The sequence below is a fragment of the Eschrichtius robustus genome, chromosome 12, assembly GCF_028021215.1.
Source record: "Eschrichtius robustus isolate mEscRob2 chromosome 12, mEscRob2.pri, whole genome shotgun sequence".
Taxonomy (NCBI): domain Eukaryota; kingdom Metazoa; phylum Chordata; class Mammalia; order Artiodactyla; family Eschrichtiidae; genus Eschrichtius; species Eschrichtius robustus.
The window spans coordinates 64,545,364-64,563,668 of NC_090835.1; the positions used below are offsets into that span (position 1 = coordinate 64,545,364).

Here is an 18,305-nt window from a genome sequence, read left to right on the forward strand (position 1 = left end):
GCTTGTGTGATGAGTTAGAATCTGGATCTGTTGAAGCCCAACTCACTTGCAAATCAGGAGACATAGCCATGAGTTTGGGTTCTTTTTCTTTCTTAGCCCCATCCTATTCCTTTCATTGTTCTCTGGAATTTGTTTTTTTTCACTGAAGGAACAAACAATAATGACAGATAAAGTTTTATTTTGGTGTCAGGAGAAAGAACATTCTCATTGTAACGAGATCATTCAGGTTCCCGTCCCAGACTCTACACGTTGTCAGCTTTGTAACTTAATCTCTCTGGGCCTCACTGCCTTTGCTCAAATTTCCACTATCATGTTATTGTCAGACTTAAATAAATATTTTATGTAAAATGACCAGCACAGTTAATGTCATATAGTAGTGACTCAGTAAAGAGTGTCTCTTTCTTTTTTAAAAAATATTTATTTATTTTAGAGTATAGTTGATTTACAATATTATATTAGTTTCAGATGTACAACACAGTGATTCAACATTTAATATTGGATTGGCCAAAAAGTTCGTTCGGGCTTTCCTGTAACATCTTATGGAAAAACCAGAATGAACTTTTTGGCCAATGCAATAGACGATATACCATTTAAAATTATTCTAACATATTGGCTGCATTCTCTGTGCTGTACAATATATCCTTGTATTTTTTTCATTCTATACATAGCATTCATGGATTAGAAGAATTAATATTGTTAAAATGTCCATACCACTCAAAGAAATCTACAGATTCATTGTGATCCCTATCAAAATACACATGACATGTTTCACAGAACTAGAACAAATAATCCTAAAGTTTATATGGAACCACAAAAGACCCCAAAAGCAACTTTGAGAAAGAACAAAGCTAGAGTTATCATACTCCTGGATTTCAAACTATCCTACAATGCTATAGTAATAAAACTGTATGGTACTGGCACAAAAACAGACACAGAGATCAATGGAACAGGATAAATAGCCCAGAGATGAACTTACACAGCTATGGTCACTTAATCTACAACACAGGGGGCAAAAATATGCAATGGGGAAAAGACAGTCTCTTCACTAAGTGGTGCTGGGAAAACTGGACAGTATCTCTTTCAATTCAAATACTTCCTAGAAAAATTTGGGGAGGCTTAAAATAAAACTATGGAGAAAAATAATATGAAGAGTTAAACATAGTACTCTATAGAGAATGAAAGTGTAAAGGAGGAAAAATTACATAGAGAACTCTAGACAAAGGAAAGCTGTAACTGTTGAGGAGAGATCTTACTCTGAGCTTCCTAGCAGCTAGGGCAAAGAAGCAAACATTTTATTTTATAGAGCTCTGGTGTTTAGAAGTCACCATCATCTTAGTATAGAAATTACATTAGGAATAATTTAGCTCATAACCTTGAGAACTATTTGTTTTTATCCTGAGCAGTAGATAGATGTTAAAATTAAATGTTTAGAAACAGAATAGATAATATTACCATGTATTTAAAAGCCTTTATAAATGTACTCACATAATATAAAAAAATCTGGTATGTGCAAATCTGTATAGATTACATTTGTAAATACTTGTTTTTAGTGTTTCACAAACCACATCCATTTGTTAAACTTGCAAATCTCATACCTTTCTTTAATGTTCTTTGAGGTTTCAAATTATATTAAATATTGTGATTTAAATAAACCAACTCAAATTAACAGAGTATTGAATATGCTTTTTCAACCTGTATGTGCTAGATTCTTCTCTGCCCCCCCCCCCCCCGCCCTGTTTTAGAATTACAATTGTGGAAGAATTAAATAGGTAGTAATTTACTAAGATTTTATTTTTCTTTTGTTTTATAAGGAATTGCAGAAAGATATGCAAGGAAGTGCACAGGCATTGGCAGAAATAGTGAAGAACACAGAGAACTTCTTAAAAGAGAGTGGTGAAAAACTGTCACGAGAAGATAAGGCTCTGATTGAACAGAAACTTAATGAAGCTAAGATAAAGTATGAACAGCTTAACTTAAAGGCAGAACAGTCGAAAAAAGAGCTGGATAAAGTTGTGACGACAGCAATCAAGGAAGAAACGGAAAAGGTCCTTATTCAAATATGTGGTACCCTGTTCTTACGGCTTTGTTGAAAATGATGAGTGTAACAGCGCCTTGATTTATTACGTGGTATCAGGTGGTCATAAGTGATGATTAGCACCAGAGACTAGAATTCTGGGTTTTCATGTATGCAATTGACCAAATACTACAAAGTTTGAAGAATTGGCTTTGTTGAACTTTAAAAAAAAAAATTTTATTGAGGTATAGTTGATGTGCAATATTATATGTGTCAGGTGCACAACATAGTGATTCATAATTTTTAAAGGTTATACTCCATTTAGAGTTATTATAAAATATTGGCTATCTTCCCTGGGCTGTACAATATATCTTAGTAGCTTATTTTATACATAGTAGTTTGTAGGCTTTGTTAAACTTTTAAAAACAATTTAAGTGGGATTGTCAGGCTTTCTACTTGTGAAATGTGTGAGGTCCATTAATTACAGTTAAAACTTTGGAATGTGTTTTTAAGAACAGTGGAAACTTCAGGGTAACTGCCTGTCGCTGTAAGGCTTAATTTCAATGTGTTCAGTTTTCATTATGGGTCTGGTTTAATTTCCCTCCTCTGATTTTCAATGATCTAAGTATTTGCCTTTGGAAAGTCTTAACACTCTTGCCTCGGCCCACGTTCAAGGTTATCTGTTGTGACCTTTCCTGTCTAGGTTGCAGCTGTAAAGCAGCTGGAAGAGAGCAAAACCAAAATCGAAAACCTCTTGGACTGGTTGGCAAATGTTGACAGAGACTCAGGAAGGGCAGGGATGGAACAGAAACAGGTCATTGAACAGAACGGGACTCATTTTCAAGAGGGTGATGGCAAGTCGGTGATGGGAGAAGAGGATGAAGTTAATGGTAACCTGTTGGATATGGATGTTGACGGGCACGTAGGGACCACCAAGGAGAACCTGAACCAGCAGTACCAGAAGATGAAGGTGAGTGGTTTTAAACAGATGATCTTGTTAAAGTCTATTTTCAGGTCTGTAAAGACAGGAAGCACTTAGCAGGTGAGTTATCTTTTCAAACCTCAGGGACCCTTGAGAGTAAAGTCCTTGTTTTAGGGTCATCAGTATGTCTGTGTAAGTTATGGTGAGAATTCTAAGCAAGTGAAAAACAGTGGGAAATACATCATTGGATGTGGTGTTCTTCTCCATGAAGCAGAGTTGTAAGGAATTAATAGAAATAACAATAATAGCTAATGTTCGTAGAGCAGTGACAGTGGGCCAGGCACGCTTCAAAGCTCTTCCCATCGTGACTCATTACTCTGTTCATTTAGTTCTCCCCACCACTCTGTCAAATGAGAATATCATTATTATGGTGATGAAATTATTATCATTAATGTTATTCTTGTTCTCATTTTACAGATGGGGAAACTGTAACTTACAGAATGAGGTGTCTTGCCTGAGGTTACACTTCTAGTAAGGGATGGAGTTGGGATTTTAAACTAGGCTGTGAGCTCAGTCCCTCTGCTAAATTCCAGCCCGGGCTTGCTGTGCCCTCCTGAGTTTACTCAAGTTCTCTCCAGACTTCAGGTCATCTTTTTGGTGAAGGCTGTGGCTGAGAAGAGGAGTGAAAATTCACTGCATGAAAAATCTAGCGCTAACATTAATACTGCTACAGGAGCCAAGGGAACATTTGAAAGCCATTTTTAAAGAGTCACATAGTTGATCATTTTATTTCAGCGTGTGGCTTTTGATGGGCAGATGCCTGGGCCTCGGGCACATTTGCAGTTCTGTTGTTTGCCTCCGAGTCTTTGTCTTTGGAGTCTTGGGAATAGAATGCTCTCTGTGAAGCTCTTCGAGAACAGGAAGTAGAAAGGAAACCAGAAGAGCTGGGATATTTATTACATCACAATTTCAAGGGGCTATTCCAGAACCTGACTGTAATTGTGTCTTAAAATGAAAAATCTAATGAATTCCTAAAGGAACCTGTGAGTCAGGTACAAAGGAGTCAGGAGAGGTTAGTAACTTGACCAAAGGAGTGAAAAATACCAGGGTGGACCCAGACATACAGGTGCCTTACCGGAAACACTTGTTTTTAGCCACAGCATGAAGTTTGCCTTCTGAACTTTTCACTGCGAAGAGTATGAGAATCTGAAAGTGCTTCACAAATTCCTGCTCTCCTGGCAAAGTGGAGAGATGGCCCAGGCTCGGGAGACACGAGGGTTCTGGTACTAACTCTCTGTGCTACGTGTCCTGGGCCCAGTGCTTCTCCTCCTGCAGCCTGTCTCCCCTCATCTGTAAAAGGAAGGGATGGGTCAGGTGACTTGTAGGTACTATATACATCTGTCCGACCTACCAGATGGAGATGGCGTATGACTATAATTCAGATGACGAAGAGAGAGAAAAGCCTGCGGGAGAAAAGTTATTTAGACAGAAGTATTTGTCCTGTGCCCACTGCGTGGCAGGTGCTGTCACAGACAAGGGGGCAAGGATTGATGGGTCTGTTCTCGGCTGGCGGCTGGGATCGGACTTCGCGGGAACAGCTGTCCCACAGCAGTGCTTCTTGGCCCTTTGCACTTGATGGCATAGAGCGATATTTTCTCAGCCCCTGAGTGCTCTGTTCCAGGTAGTGAGCAAAATAAATTCCCTGTCTTGGTGCTTGCCTGCTGGGGGGTGACGATGATAGCGCAGGCAGTAAACATCCAAATTCTGTGGGATGCTGGAAGGTGGTAGCTTTTTGCCAAGTTAGGTACGGGTGGGCGGATGGGGTGGGACCACCTTTCAGGGTTAATAGGCTTGTCCGAGTAGGTCCACAGGGGGGTATGAGATTCCTGCAAAGACTCAGAGGAGGTAGGGGTTGCAGGCAGGTGTCTGAGGGGAGAGCTGGAACCAGACAAGAGAACAGCTGGAGAAAGGGGTCCAGACGTGCCCGCAGGTGGGGGCAGGGTAGAGGTGGGAGGCCGAGTGTGTGGTGTGGGGAGGGGGGAGGGCCAGGTCGGAGAGGGAAGTTCGGAGGTGATGGGATCAGGCTGTATGGCTCCACGTAAGCCATTACAAGAAATGTGGAAAATGGCCCAAAAGGATTACTATGCTTTTTTTTTTTTTTTTATTGAAGTGGAGTTGATTTACAATGTTGTATTAGTTTCTGCTGTACAGCAAAGTGATTCAGTTATGCATATGTATACATTCTTTTCTGTATTCTTTTCCATTACGCTATTTACCACATTTTAATGGCATATTGGGATGGATGGAAGAAGCTGGTTATGGCTGGAGAGGAAGGGACTCTAGCCGCTGAGGCCCACACGGCTGAGGGCTGAGGGCGGGTAGCTGTGCACACCTGTGACCTTTCTGCCCCACACCTGTGACCTGCCAGACGCTCTGCTCTTGCCTCCAGGGTGGACTTTGGTCCCTGACATGTGCCAGGCTCCACGGGCAGTGTTCTCTGTGTGCGGTTTCCTGTGCTCCTTTCAGCAAACCTGTGATGGGTAGGGTTACTGTCCCATTTTCCACGTGCAGGAAACTGAGACCCAGTCAGCTGAGCAGCTCCAAGATGCTCCTTTATTATACGTGTCCCTCTAACTTCCTTTGGGCTCCTCCGAATGTATGTTGTTCTTGCTTACTGATTATCGTAGTGTTTTTATAGGTTTCAAATTATAGATTCTTTTTTTCCTATTAAATATCTTTTCAGGATCATTTCCTAAGAAAAAATATTGTACTTCCTTGATCAATAATTAGGTAAAGACATTGACAGTCCCTTTAGGGGGCTCGTAAGGAAGGGATGAGTAAAATGAGAGCAGATTGTAGGTGCTTATTTTAAGGCTGGAACAGAAATTTATTCCATTTTTTCCAAACTTCTCAAAAACAGTACTTTCCAGAGAAGATGGGAAATTTTAAAATTAGATTTTAAAATTAGCTGCTCACAAAGCAGCGTTTGCTTTTAGGAAGTTCACCATTAAGAGGGAAACAGTGGGCACCCTAGGCAGGTTGATGGGAAGCAGGCCTGCGGGTCCTGGGTCTGTGGGTCCTGCATCCACGTGATGCCTGATCTGCTCTCCTGCAGGCCCGGCATGCGGAGCTCGTGGCCCAGCACCAGGCCGTCCTTGTGGCCACCCAGGCGGCCCAGGCCTTGCTGGAGAAGCAGGGCCACCACCTCTGCCTGGAAGAAAAGGAGAAGCTGCAGAGGAACGTGAAGGAGCTGAAGGCGCATTATGAAAGCGCGCTGGCCGAGTCGGAGAAGAGGATGCGGCTGACCCACTCCCTGCAGGAGGAGCTGGAGAAGTTTGACGCCGACTACGGCGAGTTTGAGCAGTGGCTGCAGCAGTCGGAACAAGAGCTGGAGAACCTGGAAGCAGGTGCCGACGACCTCGGTGGTCTGGCGGCCAAACTGAAGAGGCAGAAGAGCTTCTCGGAAGATGTCATTTCGCACAAAGGAGACTTGAGGTACATCACGATCTCTGGGAACAGAGTGTTGGAAGCAGCCAAGTCTTGCAGCAGGAGAGAGGGAGGTGGCCGGGCTGAACGGGACCACCTGGACACCTCTGCCACCCACAGAGAAGTCCAGGGCAGGCTGGACCGCGCCACCGACCGCTTCAGGTCCCTCTACACGAAGGTAATTTCATTTTTTTTAAATTGAAGTACAGTCGATTTACAATGTTGTGTTAATTTCTGCTGTACAGCCAAGTGTTTCAGTTATACATATACATATATATATTCTTTTTCATATTCTTTTCATTATGGTTTTTCTCAGGATATTGACTATAGTTCCCTGTGCTATACAGTAGGACTTTGTTGTTTATCCATCCTGTATATAATAGTTTGCATCTGCTCATCCCAGTCTCTGAATCCTTCTCTCCCCACCCCACTCCACCTTGGCAACCACAGGTCTGTTCTCTATGTCTGTGAGTCTGTTTCTGTTTCCTAGATAACTTCATTTGTGTCATATTTTAGATTCCACATATAAGTGATATCGTATGGTATTTGTCTTTCTCTTTCTGACTTAACTTTACTTACTGTGATAATCTCTAGGTCCATCCATGTTGCTGCAAATGATATTACTTTGTTCATTATTATGCCTGAGCAATATTCCATTGTATATATGTACCACATCTTCTTTATCCATTCATCTGTCAGTGGACATTTAGGTTGCTTCCAAGTCCTGGCTATTGTAAATAGTTCTGCTATGAACACAGGGGTGCACGTATCTTTTTGAATTATAGTTTTGTCTGGGTATATGACCGGGAGTGGGATTGCAGGATCATATGGTAGCTCTATTTTCAGTTTTTTAAGGACCCTCCATACTGTTCTCCATAGTGGCTGTATCAATTTACATTCCCACCAACAATGCAGGAGGGTTCCCTTTTCTCCACACCCTCTCCAGCATTTATTGTTTGTAGACTTTTTGATGATGGCCATTCTGACCAGTGTGAGGTGATAGCTCATTGTAGCTTTGATTTGCATTTCTCTGATAATTAGCGATGTTGAGCATCTTTTCATGTGCCTCTTGGCCATCTGTGTGTCTTTGGAGAAATGTCTATAGTTCTCCTTCCCATTTTTTGATTGGGTTGTTTGTTTTTTTGTTGAGTTGTATGAGCTGTTTGTATGTTTTGGAAATTAAGCCCTTGCCGGTTGCATCGTTTGCAAATTCCGTAGGTTGTCTTTTCATTTTATTTATAGTTTCCTTTTCTGTGCAGTAAGGTAGTTTCATTTTAAGGCATGAGGGATCTGTGCGTGTAGTTTTCGTTCTGTCCTCTTTAGTTTTGGAATTAGAAGCAAGAAATCTGAAAACTGAAGCAGGGAAAATAAAGTATTTTCATCCTACTTCCCTCAGTCTTATTAATCTACTTTACTTCTGAAAAATATGTTTAAAGATTAGGAACGTAAAGTTATTTATTAAGTTCATTTGGAGTGATTTCCAGGCAGCCCTAGCTGTAAAACTCTGTATTACCTGTTTTGCCCAGCAAGTGGCGGGTATATTTTGACTCTAAACAGAGTGGTTTGCTGTTTTGCAGCCTCTGAAGCTTGAGAACTGAAGCTTCCTCTCAGATAATTCCCTTCACAAGGAATTCGTTTTACACATATATTTGGTCTGTGTATTATTTTAATACTTAATGGCTAACAGACTGTTTCAATTTTATTATTCTCGTGGACCAGTAAGAGAGTTTTGTTTTAAAAAAAAGCGAAACTGAGAAAACATGTTTCTGTTTAGAATATAAGCTGACCAGGCTGCACAAATGTCTTGAAAAGCATCGTTGGCTGTTGGCCTTGGCTTCCTTCTGGTCTAGATTATTTGCACTCCTTGTGTTAATCAGTCTTGTGCAGCATATAGAAGTGATTTATGAAGCACCTTGAAAACCTTTCCATCTGATGCATACTATACACGTGGTGTGTAAACTCCATGGAGACGAACCCCCTCTGATGATTGACACCTAAACCCTTCATTCTGGATTAAGATCCAGCCCTCGTGCAGATGTTTTTGAATTGGTTAGTTTTTGACTTGTTAGAGGAAGCGTCTTCCTATAAAGGAGAAAATCTTCATGCTACAGTTTTTGCTCACTTTGGTTGAAATCTGGTGTTTTACAGGTGGCATAACCCATAGGTCCTGGGGATTATATATAAAAGTAGTAGTGGATTTTAATCCCCACCCTTCTCTCTTTCGATTTTCAGTGCAATGTCCTTGGGAATAACCTCAAAGATCTGGTGGATAAATACCAACACTATGAAGATGCTTCGTGTGGGCTTCTCTCTGGGCTCCAGGCTTGCGAGGCCACGGCGAGCAAACACTTATCTGAGCCCATTGCCGTGGACCCTAAAAATCTGCAGAGGCAACTAGAAGAGATGAAGGTAAAAAAAAAAAGAGGGAAAAGAGAGATCCAGCCCCAAGGTAGTTCCATGGAATGCCCTCTGCTCTCCCCCACTTTTGTGATCGTTCCCCCAAGGGCAGGGGAGGAAGGGATGGGAAGGTGTGTGTCTCCCTCTGGGGGGAGTTACAACTTGATGTCTGTTCGTTTCTCTTTCTTCTACTGTGGTTTTAGCTGGTCTGACATTGCTGTCATGGTTCGTATTCCCCACCTCCTCATCCCCAGACAAAGACCGGTCCTGCCTGGGCCACTTGTGATCTTTACACTTATTTTTTTTAAAAAACTTCTTATTTTATATTGGAGTGTAGCCGATTAACAATGTTGTGATAGTTTCAGGTGCACAGCAAAGCAACTCAGCCATACATATACATATACATGTACCCATTCTCCCCCAGACTCCCCTCCCATCCTTGTTCATTGTCTTCTCCTGCATTACCACCAAGCTCCACAGGGCAGATGCTTGGTCTGTTTTGTTCAGTGCTGTATCCCTGGGCCTTCGTAGGTCCTCGATGAACATTTGTTCATGAATGGACCGGGGGACGGCGGGGGTGTCACTGTCACACTCCGTGTGGGTTCCTGTTGGGTTACCCCCGATTCACAGAGGTACACACTTCAGTTATCACCTTGCCCACTTCTCAGAGAGGCCGCCTGCCCTTTTGAACATTCAGACTTGATGGGGGAATTGTGTAAATGTCTCAGCCCCACCCACAGTGGCAGAGAGAGTCTAGCCATTTCTTACATTCCAAGCATATTTTAAAATCCTCATGTGAGGGGAGAAAATTTTTGAAAAATTTTATTCTTCTTCCATGTGACCAATAATTTTGAGTTTGAAAGTTTCATGTCTTAAATCTTTTCTGTGCTTCCTTTTAGCAGATGGGTAGCAATAGCTCATTTCTGCCTAGATAGAAAGCAAACACTGTAATGCCAGTGAAAATACTGCCTTTCAGAATTTGGTTGCATCTGTTAGTTAGAGTCAGAAATCATTATTGTGCGTTAACAAGGGAAACAGGTACCCTACTGACTTAGCTTAATGTTAGGTATTGCCTGAGACCAGTGTCTTCTGGCTGGAAGAAAGCTGTCTTACCCTGGGGTGAACTGTGGCAGGTTAAGGCCAAGCAGAGAGAAGGGGGAGGAAGCGTGGGGTGAGAGGAGAGAGGAGGGGCTGGGGCTGAAAGGGTGGAGAGCTCTGTGTTTTCCTGGGCTGGAGTTTACCCAGGGCTACACAGGCACCAGGGCCATGTCCTGGGCCAGGTCAGCCCCGACGTTGATGCAGCTTCCCCACTTCAGGGGTGCATTTTCAGTCTTGAGGCTTTTTTTTTTTTTTTTTTTTGGTTTGTTTTTTTCTCTCTCTTTCCAACAAGCCCAAGAACAGATCTGTCTTAATGAAGCTTTTGGTCCCCACGGGATGACGGGTCCAAGGGCAGTGTATGTTGGTAGAGGAGATGTTGTGACATAAAGGCCATTATTTTAATAGGAAATGCCAGGAGCGGCATAATTATTAAGATTGCTTGTATTACATTTAATTAGGAAGTTAGGTATTTTTACCATCGGAAACTGTGAAATAGACATAACACATTTTAAGTTAGGTCTGTATTAGCAAACTGATTGCATCCTGTGTAAAAGTAGTTTTAATGTAGCTAAAGCAAAAACAAACAAACAAACAAAAAAATGAAATGAATGCTATGGCTTTTTAATGAAATGGAAACATGGATTAATTCTAGAACTGGAACACTACCTTGGTATGTGCTGAGGAAAAAGACTCCTCTAGTCCTCAGGCAGCCAAAGAAATAGAAAAAGAGTGCAGCGTCTCCAAGGAGAATTAATTCCAATTAAGCCACAGCATAATTTTAGAATTAAATGCGTGATTAAAGTTGTTCCTGGCATATGGACGTGTTTTCCTCAAAGATGATCTCAGCAGGTAGAGAGGATACATTTTTATGAGGATTAAGGAGTCTCCATTTCTTTCATTTTATTACCGACATCTTACAATCATTTTTCTTTTTAACAGTAATACAAACACATAAGACTACTACCAAACAATCAGTCTTTTGTACATTTACAATACTAACTTCTACTTATATTCTGTTGTATGATAAATGTAATTTGGGGCACCCAGTGGGTACATTTGAAATATTTTTGGCCAATAACACATTGCTACTAGCGTTATTTTTAAAGTGGCTGTTGGCTGTGTTGTCAGCAGTCTGATACCCCTGGGCTAGAATGATGCTCTTCATAATCAGTGGACAAAACAAGATTTTAGCTTCATACGAGGCACAGAAAGGCAGGATCCTGGGACCCTTCTAGAGGCCTGGGTTTGGAGCCAGGCATGGGGCCAGGTAACATTGACAACATCTACCTTCCAGGCTTGCTCTGATCTCTGGGAGGGTGATGAGTGTCGGGAAACTTTTATGAGCTGGACGAGTGCCCACGGCTTTGTAAACTTCACCCTTTTCTGGTCCAGGCTGGAGACCAAGGTCATTATCTTGCAGTGTTCCCTGTCACAGATGCTTCTTTCATGTTCTGATTTCATTGAAATCCATTAAAAACAATATATGGCACCCATTTGAATACTTTAATTTGCAGTTTTGTCCCAAAGTAGTGTTATAAACCACTACCATAGCTAAACTAAAACCTGATAATGTTAGGAACTAAAAACTACTGACTCTCTTGAACATATCTCTTGAACATAATTATGAAGAGAAGAGGCATGGGATGTTTTGAAGAGAAGAGGTGAAGAAGAAATGCTTTTCTTGTAATCCATTTCTAAGTTTTAGGATGGTAGATAGGGCCATCTTTGGTACTGGATGTTTTATAAAACCATGATCACTTTTACATAAATTTATTCATTCAGAGACATTTATGTTCTAGGCCCACTGTTAGGTTTTTTGAAGACACAAAGGGGTTAAAACCCTATCTCTGTCCTTGGGGAACCCACATTCTAAAAAATAATTTTTGGAGGTGCCTTTAAATTTATTTCATTTCCTATATAACTGTGTGATGCAAATAAGTTGTACATGTGGCTTAGGCTTCAGTCCATTATAGGCAAAGTTCCTATTTTGAGGAATTTCTTACACTTAACTGCAACTAAACTTGTGGGAGAATTTCCCAAACTGATCACTCTGATGCAGATTCTTTGGCCTCTTAGAACAACTGTAGGATCTGGTATTCAGATCACAGATCCCATGCTGGTCATAGATTGTTGAGCCTTTGGACATATGCACAGCTGCCTGTATATTATCAAAGTTTCTTGGATATGAGAATTAATTGAGGAAAATTTTGCCATTGGCTTTAGACATATGCTTTTTTTGTTGTTGTTGAAGGCTGAAATAGAGGGGGATCTTTTAAAACCTTACACTTGATATCTTCATTTATTTACTTATTCATTCAGTTGTTTATTCCAGAAACTTTCGTTAATGCCATGTACCCAGCACTGGGCTAGGCAGTGATAATAGAAAGCCGAATACTATCAATTCCTAGTTCTCAAGGAGGTTCCACTTTGATAGAAGAGACAAATCGGTGCAGTGTTATTCACAGGGCATGTGTGGGAGCTTCTGGGGGCAGTGCTCCAACTCGGGGTGAGGAGAGACAGGGAAGGCCTCCCAGCTGAATGTTACAGGTAAGAGCCAAGCTCAGGGTCGCCTCCCAAGGTCTGTGTGTAGAGATGCTAGGGCCTTGGGTCCAGCAAGAGCAAATCGCTGAGGGATAGCTGTGTCGTGGGATGCTTCTGGAACAGGAGGGGGAGAAAGATGAGATTGAAGACAGAATTAAGGAATAGATTCCCTTGGACAATTGATGGCAGGCTCCAGTATCCCCTTTATTCTGAAGCAAGAGGAAGCTATGAAAGATTTTAAGAGGGGAGTGATGCAGTCAGGTGTGTGTCTTCCATAAAACATATCAGGGGCTGTATCAGGGGAGAGACTGGAGGCAGGGGCACAGTTAGGAGGCTTTTTCCAGTTCAGTGAGAGGTTGTCCTGTAGTGATTCAGAAATACAGAACCAGAGCCAGATTTGAAAAAAATATTAAGCAGGTGAAATTGTCAGGGCTTGCTGGTTGGTTTGCAGGTGGGAAGGAAGGAAGAGGCTCAAGTACCACCTGGGTGATGATGCAGCCCCAGGAGGATGCCCAAATCCACACCTTCCCCAGGACCTGCCCCAGGGCCACCCCATGGAGGAGGCCCCTCCTCCCTTCCCAGGTCCTCCTCCCTCAACCTTTTTCTTATTCATCTTTGGCACTTACCACTTCCTGCCTTAGACTAGAAGATCCCCATGGGTAAGCTTTGTGTCTGTTTGATTTTTGTATTTTCACAAAACGTAGCAAGCTTTTTTGGAATTTGTTAGATATTAAGTAACTTTTGTTGCATTAGCGGAAATAAATATGACTCAGCATTGGGGCAGGATGTGCAAGTCCTTAATTATCTCCTTCCCTGGAGTCAGAAATGGTCTCAAAGGGGCTCTGCTGCTTGTGTGTTTTTTATTTGTCTTTGTTTTCTGGTGTTTGTGGGGGTATTGTATAGAGTCTGGGAGTGGGATTGAGGGGAACTCAGGCTGAGGGTGGAGGGTTTCAGGATCAGGAATCAGGCTGGTTATCATGAGCATATGCTGAGGGTTTATTCCAGGACTGAACTTGAATGTTCCCGACTGGCTGATGGTTTTGCTAATGTCACTTTATTACTGGACTTATTCTAAGAATTCTGGAGTAAGCTTCTACTGATGACAAGTCTGCTCTGTCCAATTTATCTTACTGTGAATCTTTTTTTCGTATTGGAAATCTGTTATTTAGTCCTACTGAATATAATTGAGGCATTCAATCCTCCAGGCTCTACAGGGACAGATATCAAGTCAGCAGGTGGCTGTAGAGAAACTGAAAAAAACAGCTGAAGTGTTGTTAGACGCCAGGGGATCTATACTTCCCGCCAAGAACGACATCCAGAAAACACTGGGTGAGTGTGCATTTCCTCGTGTCTGGTCTTACATGTCCGTTCTAAATGAAAGTCTCATAGTAGATACGGAGACGTCGCTCGCTAGCATATTCTGCGTCACTCTGTCCTTTCACTGTGCAATGGCCCTTCTCAGTCAGGGCAGAGGCACGCCCTCCTTGGCAGGTGTATTAGGATCTTGGGAGTGGGGACTGGGCTTTGTGGTTTGCATACCTAAATTTTAATTTTTTATTTAGAAAATGTAGCAAAAACTTTTAAAAAATTTTAAATTTAATATTAGAGTATAGTTGATTTACAGTGTTGTATTTAGTTTCAGGTGTACAGCAAAGTGATACAGTTACACATATACATATATCCATTCTTTTTCAGATTCTTTTCCCATATAGATTATTACAGAATACTGAGTAGAGTTCCCTGTGCTATACAGCAGGTCCTTGTTGATTTTATCTATTTTATATATAGTACTGTGTATTTGTTAATCCCAAACTCCTAACTTATCCCTCCCTGCTACGTTTCCCCTTTGGTAACCATAAGTTTGTTTTCAAAGTCTGAGTCGGTTTCCATTCTGTAAATAAGTTCATTTGTATCATTTTTTTTTTAGATTCTACATATAAATGATATCACATGATATTTGTCTTTCTCTGCCTGATTTACTAAACTCAGTATGATAATCTCTAGGTCCATCCTTGTTGCTGCAAATGGCATTAGTTCATTCTTTTTTATGGCTGAGTATTATTGCATTGTATATATGTACCACATCTTCTTTATCCATTCATCTGTCGATGGGCATTTAGGTTGCTTCCATGACCTGGCTATTGTAAATAGTGTTGCAATGAACACTGGCGTGCATGTGTCTTTTTGAGTTATGGTTTTCTCTGGGTATATGCCCAGTAGTGGGATTGCTGAGTCATATGGTAATTCTATTTTTAGTTTTTTAAGGAACCTCCATACTGTTTTCCATAGTGGTTTTACCAATTTACATTCCCACCAACAGTGTAGAAGGGTTCCCTGTTCTCCACACCCTCTCCAGCATTTATTGTGTGTGGACTTTTTGATGATGGCCATTCTGACCGGTGTGTGGTGAACACTTCGTTGTAGTTTTGATGTCCATTTCTAACAATTAGTGATGTTGAGCATCTTTTCATGTGCTTTTGGTTAATGTCTTCTTTGGAGAAATGTCTATTTAGATCTTCTGCCCAATTTTTGATTGGGTTGTTTGTTTTTCTGATACTGAGCTGCATGTGCTGTTTGCATATTTTGGAGATTTTGCTCTTGTTGGTTGCTTCATTTGCAAATATTTTCTCCCATTCTGTGGGTTGTCTTTTCATTTTGTTCATGGTTTCCTTTGCTGTGCAAAACCTTTTAAGTTTAATTAGGTCCCATTTATTTATTGTTGTTTTTATTTTTATTACTCTAGGAGGTGGATCCAAAAAGATATTGCTGCGATTTATGTCAAAGACATAAATCGTTCATTCTTGCAGACATTCAGAAGACTATGTTTTATTCTAAGAGTTTTATAATACCCAGACTTACATTTAGGGTTTTTTTTAATTTTTATTTTATATTAGAGTATAGTTGATTTACAAAAATCTCTTTATGTATGCAACAGTCACAGAAAGTAGAACCTAACAAGTTTCTGTTGTTTGATGGGATTGGGCCGAGCTAGACTCTCAACCTAAGGCCAGAACAGACTCTTGGAGGGATCTTCTTGTCAAAAGCAGGAGCACGGGGTTAAGAGGTTAAGATGTTCCTGCTTCTCCTTTTCGTGGGGTCTTTGGCCTCACAGGGTTCTTCCGTGATCCTAGAAACCCTGTCCAGTTACAGCGATGCTTTTGCGTCCTCTCACATTAGGTGGTGCCTTTCCTGAGGAAAGAGCTGTTGTATATTACCTTTGTATCGACTCACAGTATTTAGTTTAAACGCACAGTGGGTTATCAATTAACATTGTTTATTGTCTTATTATATTTTTTGCTTTGACTTTGCTACTTTTCCTATATTTAATGTGTGGTTTCAGGTTATTAAATATTTCTCAGTGTGAAATAAAAAACTTTAACATAGCAAATGATTAACATACCTGTCACCCCAAGAGAGCTGGCATTAAAATCTGAGTTGAAATTGTAGGTAAAGAGAAGGATGAAGCTTTGCTCTTTTAAAACCACTCTGTAGAAGTCAAACCTTTTTCTTTCTTAAAGACATTCAGGATCTTTTTTTTAAATTTATTTTCAGATGATTTATTTCCAGCAGTGTATGATATGCTCCTTCTAACCCACAGGAAAAATATTTCATCTTATTTTGCCCAACGGGATTTTGTATTCAAAGAGGCAAAAACCCTGGAGGCAAAATACCAGTAATATGACATAAAGTCCTGCACTGTTTCAAGAAAATGTAAAAAAAAAAAAAATATATATATATATACATTTTCTGTTACAATATTTCATCGTGGATTTAAACACTGATATAGTGCAATTTTTTTATCAATATATATTTTTAATAAATTTATTTTATTTTTATTTATTTTTGGCTGCATTGTGTCTTTGTTGCTACGTATGGGCTTTCTCTAGTTGTGGCGAGCGGGGGCTACTCTTCGTTGTGGTGCGCGGACTTCTCATTGCGGTGGCTTCTCTTGTTGCGGAGCACTGGCTCTAGGCACGTGGGCTTCAGAAGTTGTGGCACACGGGCTTCAGTAGTTGTGTCTTGCGGGCTGTAGAGCACAGGCTCAGTAGTTGTGACGCACGGGCTTAGCTGCTCCGCAGCATGTGGGATCTTCCCGGACCAGGGCTCGAACCCATGTCCCTCGCATGGGCAGGCGGATTCTTAACCCCTGAGCCACCAGGGAAGTCCCTATCAATATTTTTTAATTGAAGTATAGTTGATTTACAGTGTTGTGTTAATTACTGCTGTACAGCAAAGTGATTCAGTTGTACATATATATACGTTCTTTTTTTAATATTCTTTTCCATCATGGTTTATCACAGGTTATTGAATATAGCTCCCTGTGCTATACAGTAGGACCTTGTTGTTTATCCATCCTATAGATAAGAGTTTACATCTGCTAACCCCAACATCCCACTGCATCCCTACCCCAGCCCCCTCCGCCTTGGCAACTACTAGTCTGTTCTCTAGAGACATTCAGAATCTTTTGATCATGCACCTTGTCACGTAATTTTCAGCATGTGTATATAGATGCTCAGAGATGCACACGTATTTATAAATTACATACACCTATTGCTATCTTAGCATATTATGTACATTATAAGACCCCAAAATATAAAATGTTAAAGTAGAAGATAAAACCGCGAATGATCCTGTGTCCCAGAGCACTGTCTTCACCTCCCACCTTGGCAACCACTGCTCTTGGGACAGGGGCTTGGGGGAGAAAAGACGATATTATATGTAATTCTGGTATTTGAAGAGGCATTTTGACACCTTCCCATTTTTAACTTTACACAATTTCACTTTCATTTGTTTAAAATCCATGTTACTTTATTTTAAGACTAAATCTTCTCTCTGGCATAGTTTTTTAGGAATATGTGAAAGTATATTTAAGATATAGAGGAGTTTCTCTAAGATCTATTTGACTTCTAAGAAAACCAACCACTTAAAAAAGTAACATTCTTAAAGTAAATTTTGTTTGTACCTTTTTCTAAAATATCTTTTAATTACTAAAATCAAGAATTTACTTCAGTGGCAATATTTTATTACTAAGGAGTCCAAAAGTAAACTAATACAATGTGTTAATTTAAAAATAATTTTTTTATTGAAGTATAGTAGATTTACAATGTTGTGTGTGTTAATTTTATTAAAGTAGCTCACTTTGCTTGGGAAATCACTTACCATAGCTAAACAGATATGATGGTGCCCTATTGAAGCACAGAACCACCCATTTGAGAAACAACTCACCTGCCAGTCGCAGCCTGCAGTTCAGATGATCTGCTCTGTGACTTTCAAATCAGGGTTGTACTTGAACCCGCTGCTTGTCTGCCCTCAGCATCTTGGTGCATATTAAACTCTGTCCCCTCCCTGTTACCCTTCTCAGGGGCTTCATTGTGTTTTCGTGAAAGGAGCATGATTGTCTCTTTCAATCATCCAAGCTTAACCTCTCAATTCAGTGAAAATTTGTCAAACTGTTTTCTCATGATATAATATTAGAACAAGCAAAAAGAAATAGTTTTTTTATATGGATTATGTACCATGAGCTAAACATAAGCATGTAAGAGATTTCATTTTTATAGAGATGTCAATATTTTCTTCCACTGAAACATTTTACAGTGTATCAGAAATAATTAAAATTCTTTTCAGATTCTTGGACAGTAGGTGATAAATTGATGATTAAAAACATTGTAATCCAGAGAGGTGGAGTGGGGGGAGGGAGAGGTGAATACACTAAAAACCACTGTTCTTTGAACTTCTCATTGGTCTTGCAGTATAGATGTAGGTTGTTAAAATATAGAGCTTTATATATGAATGAAAACTAGCCAGAAAGGTTTTTTTTTAAAGCATCTTAAGTCTTTAGAATTGAAA

General features: G+C 40.5%; 1 protein-coding gene across 1 annotated transcript in view; it reads left to right on the forward strand.

The window, feature by feature from the left end:
• Positions 1 to 18,305, forward strand: part of DST (dystonin) — a 491,021-nt gene that overhangs the window by 355,516 nt on the left and 117,200 nt on the right. The window contains 5 exon segments of the mRNA XM_068559249.1: positions 1,812 to 2,045; positions 2,718 to 2,984; positions 6,052 to 6,600; positions 8,655 to 8,831; positions 13,664 to 13,787. Of these exon segments, the coding sequence (XP_068415350.1) occupies positions 1,812 to 2,045; positions 2,718 to 2,984; positions 6,052 to 6,600; positions 8,655 to 8,831; positions 13,664 to 13,787 (1,351 nt within the window).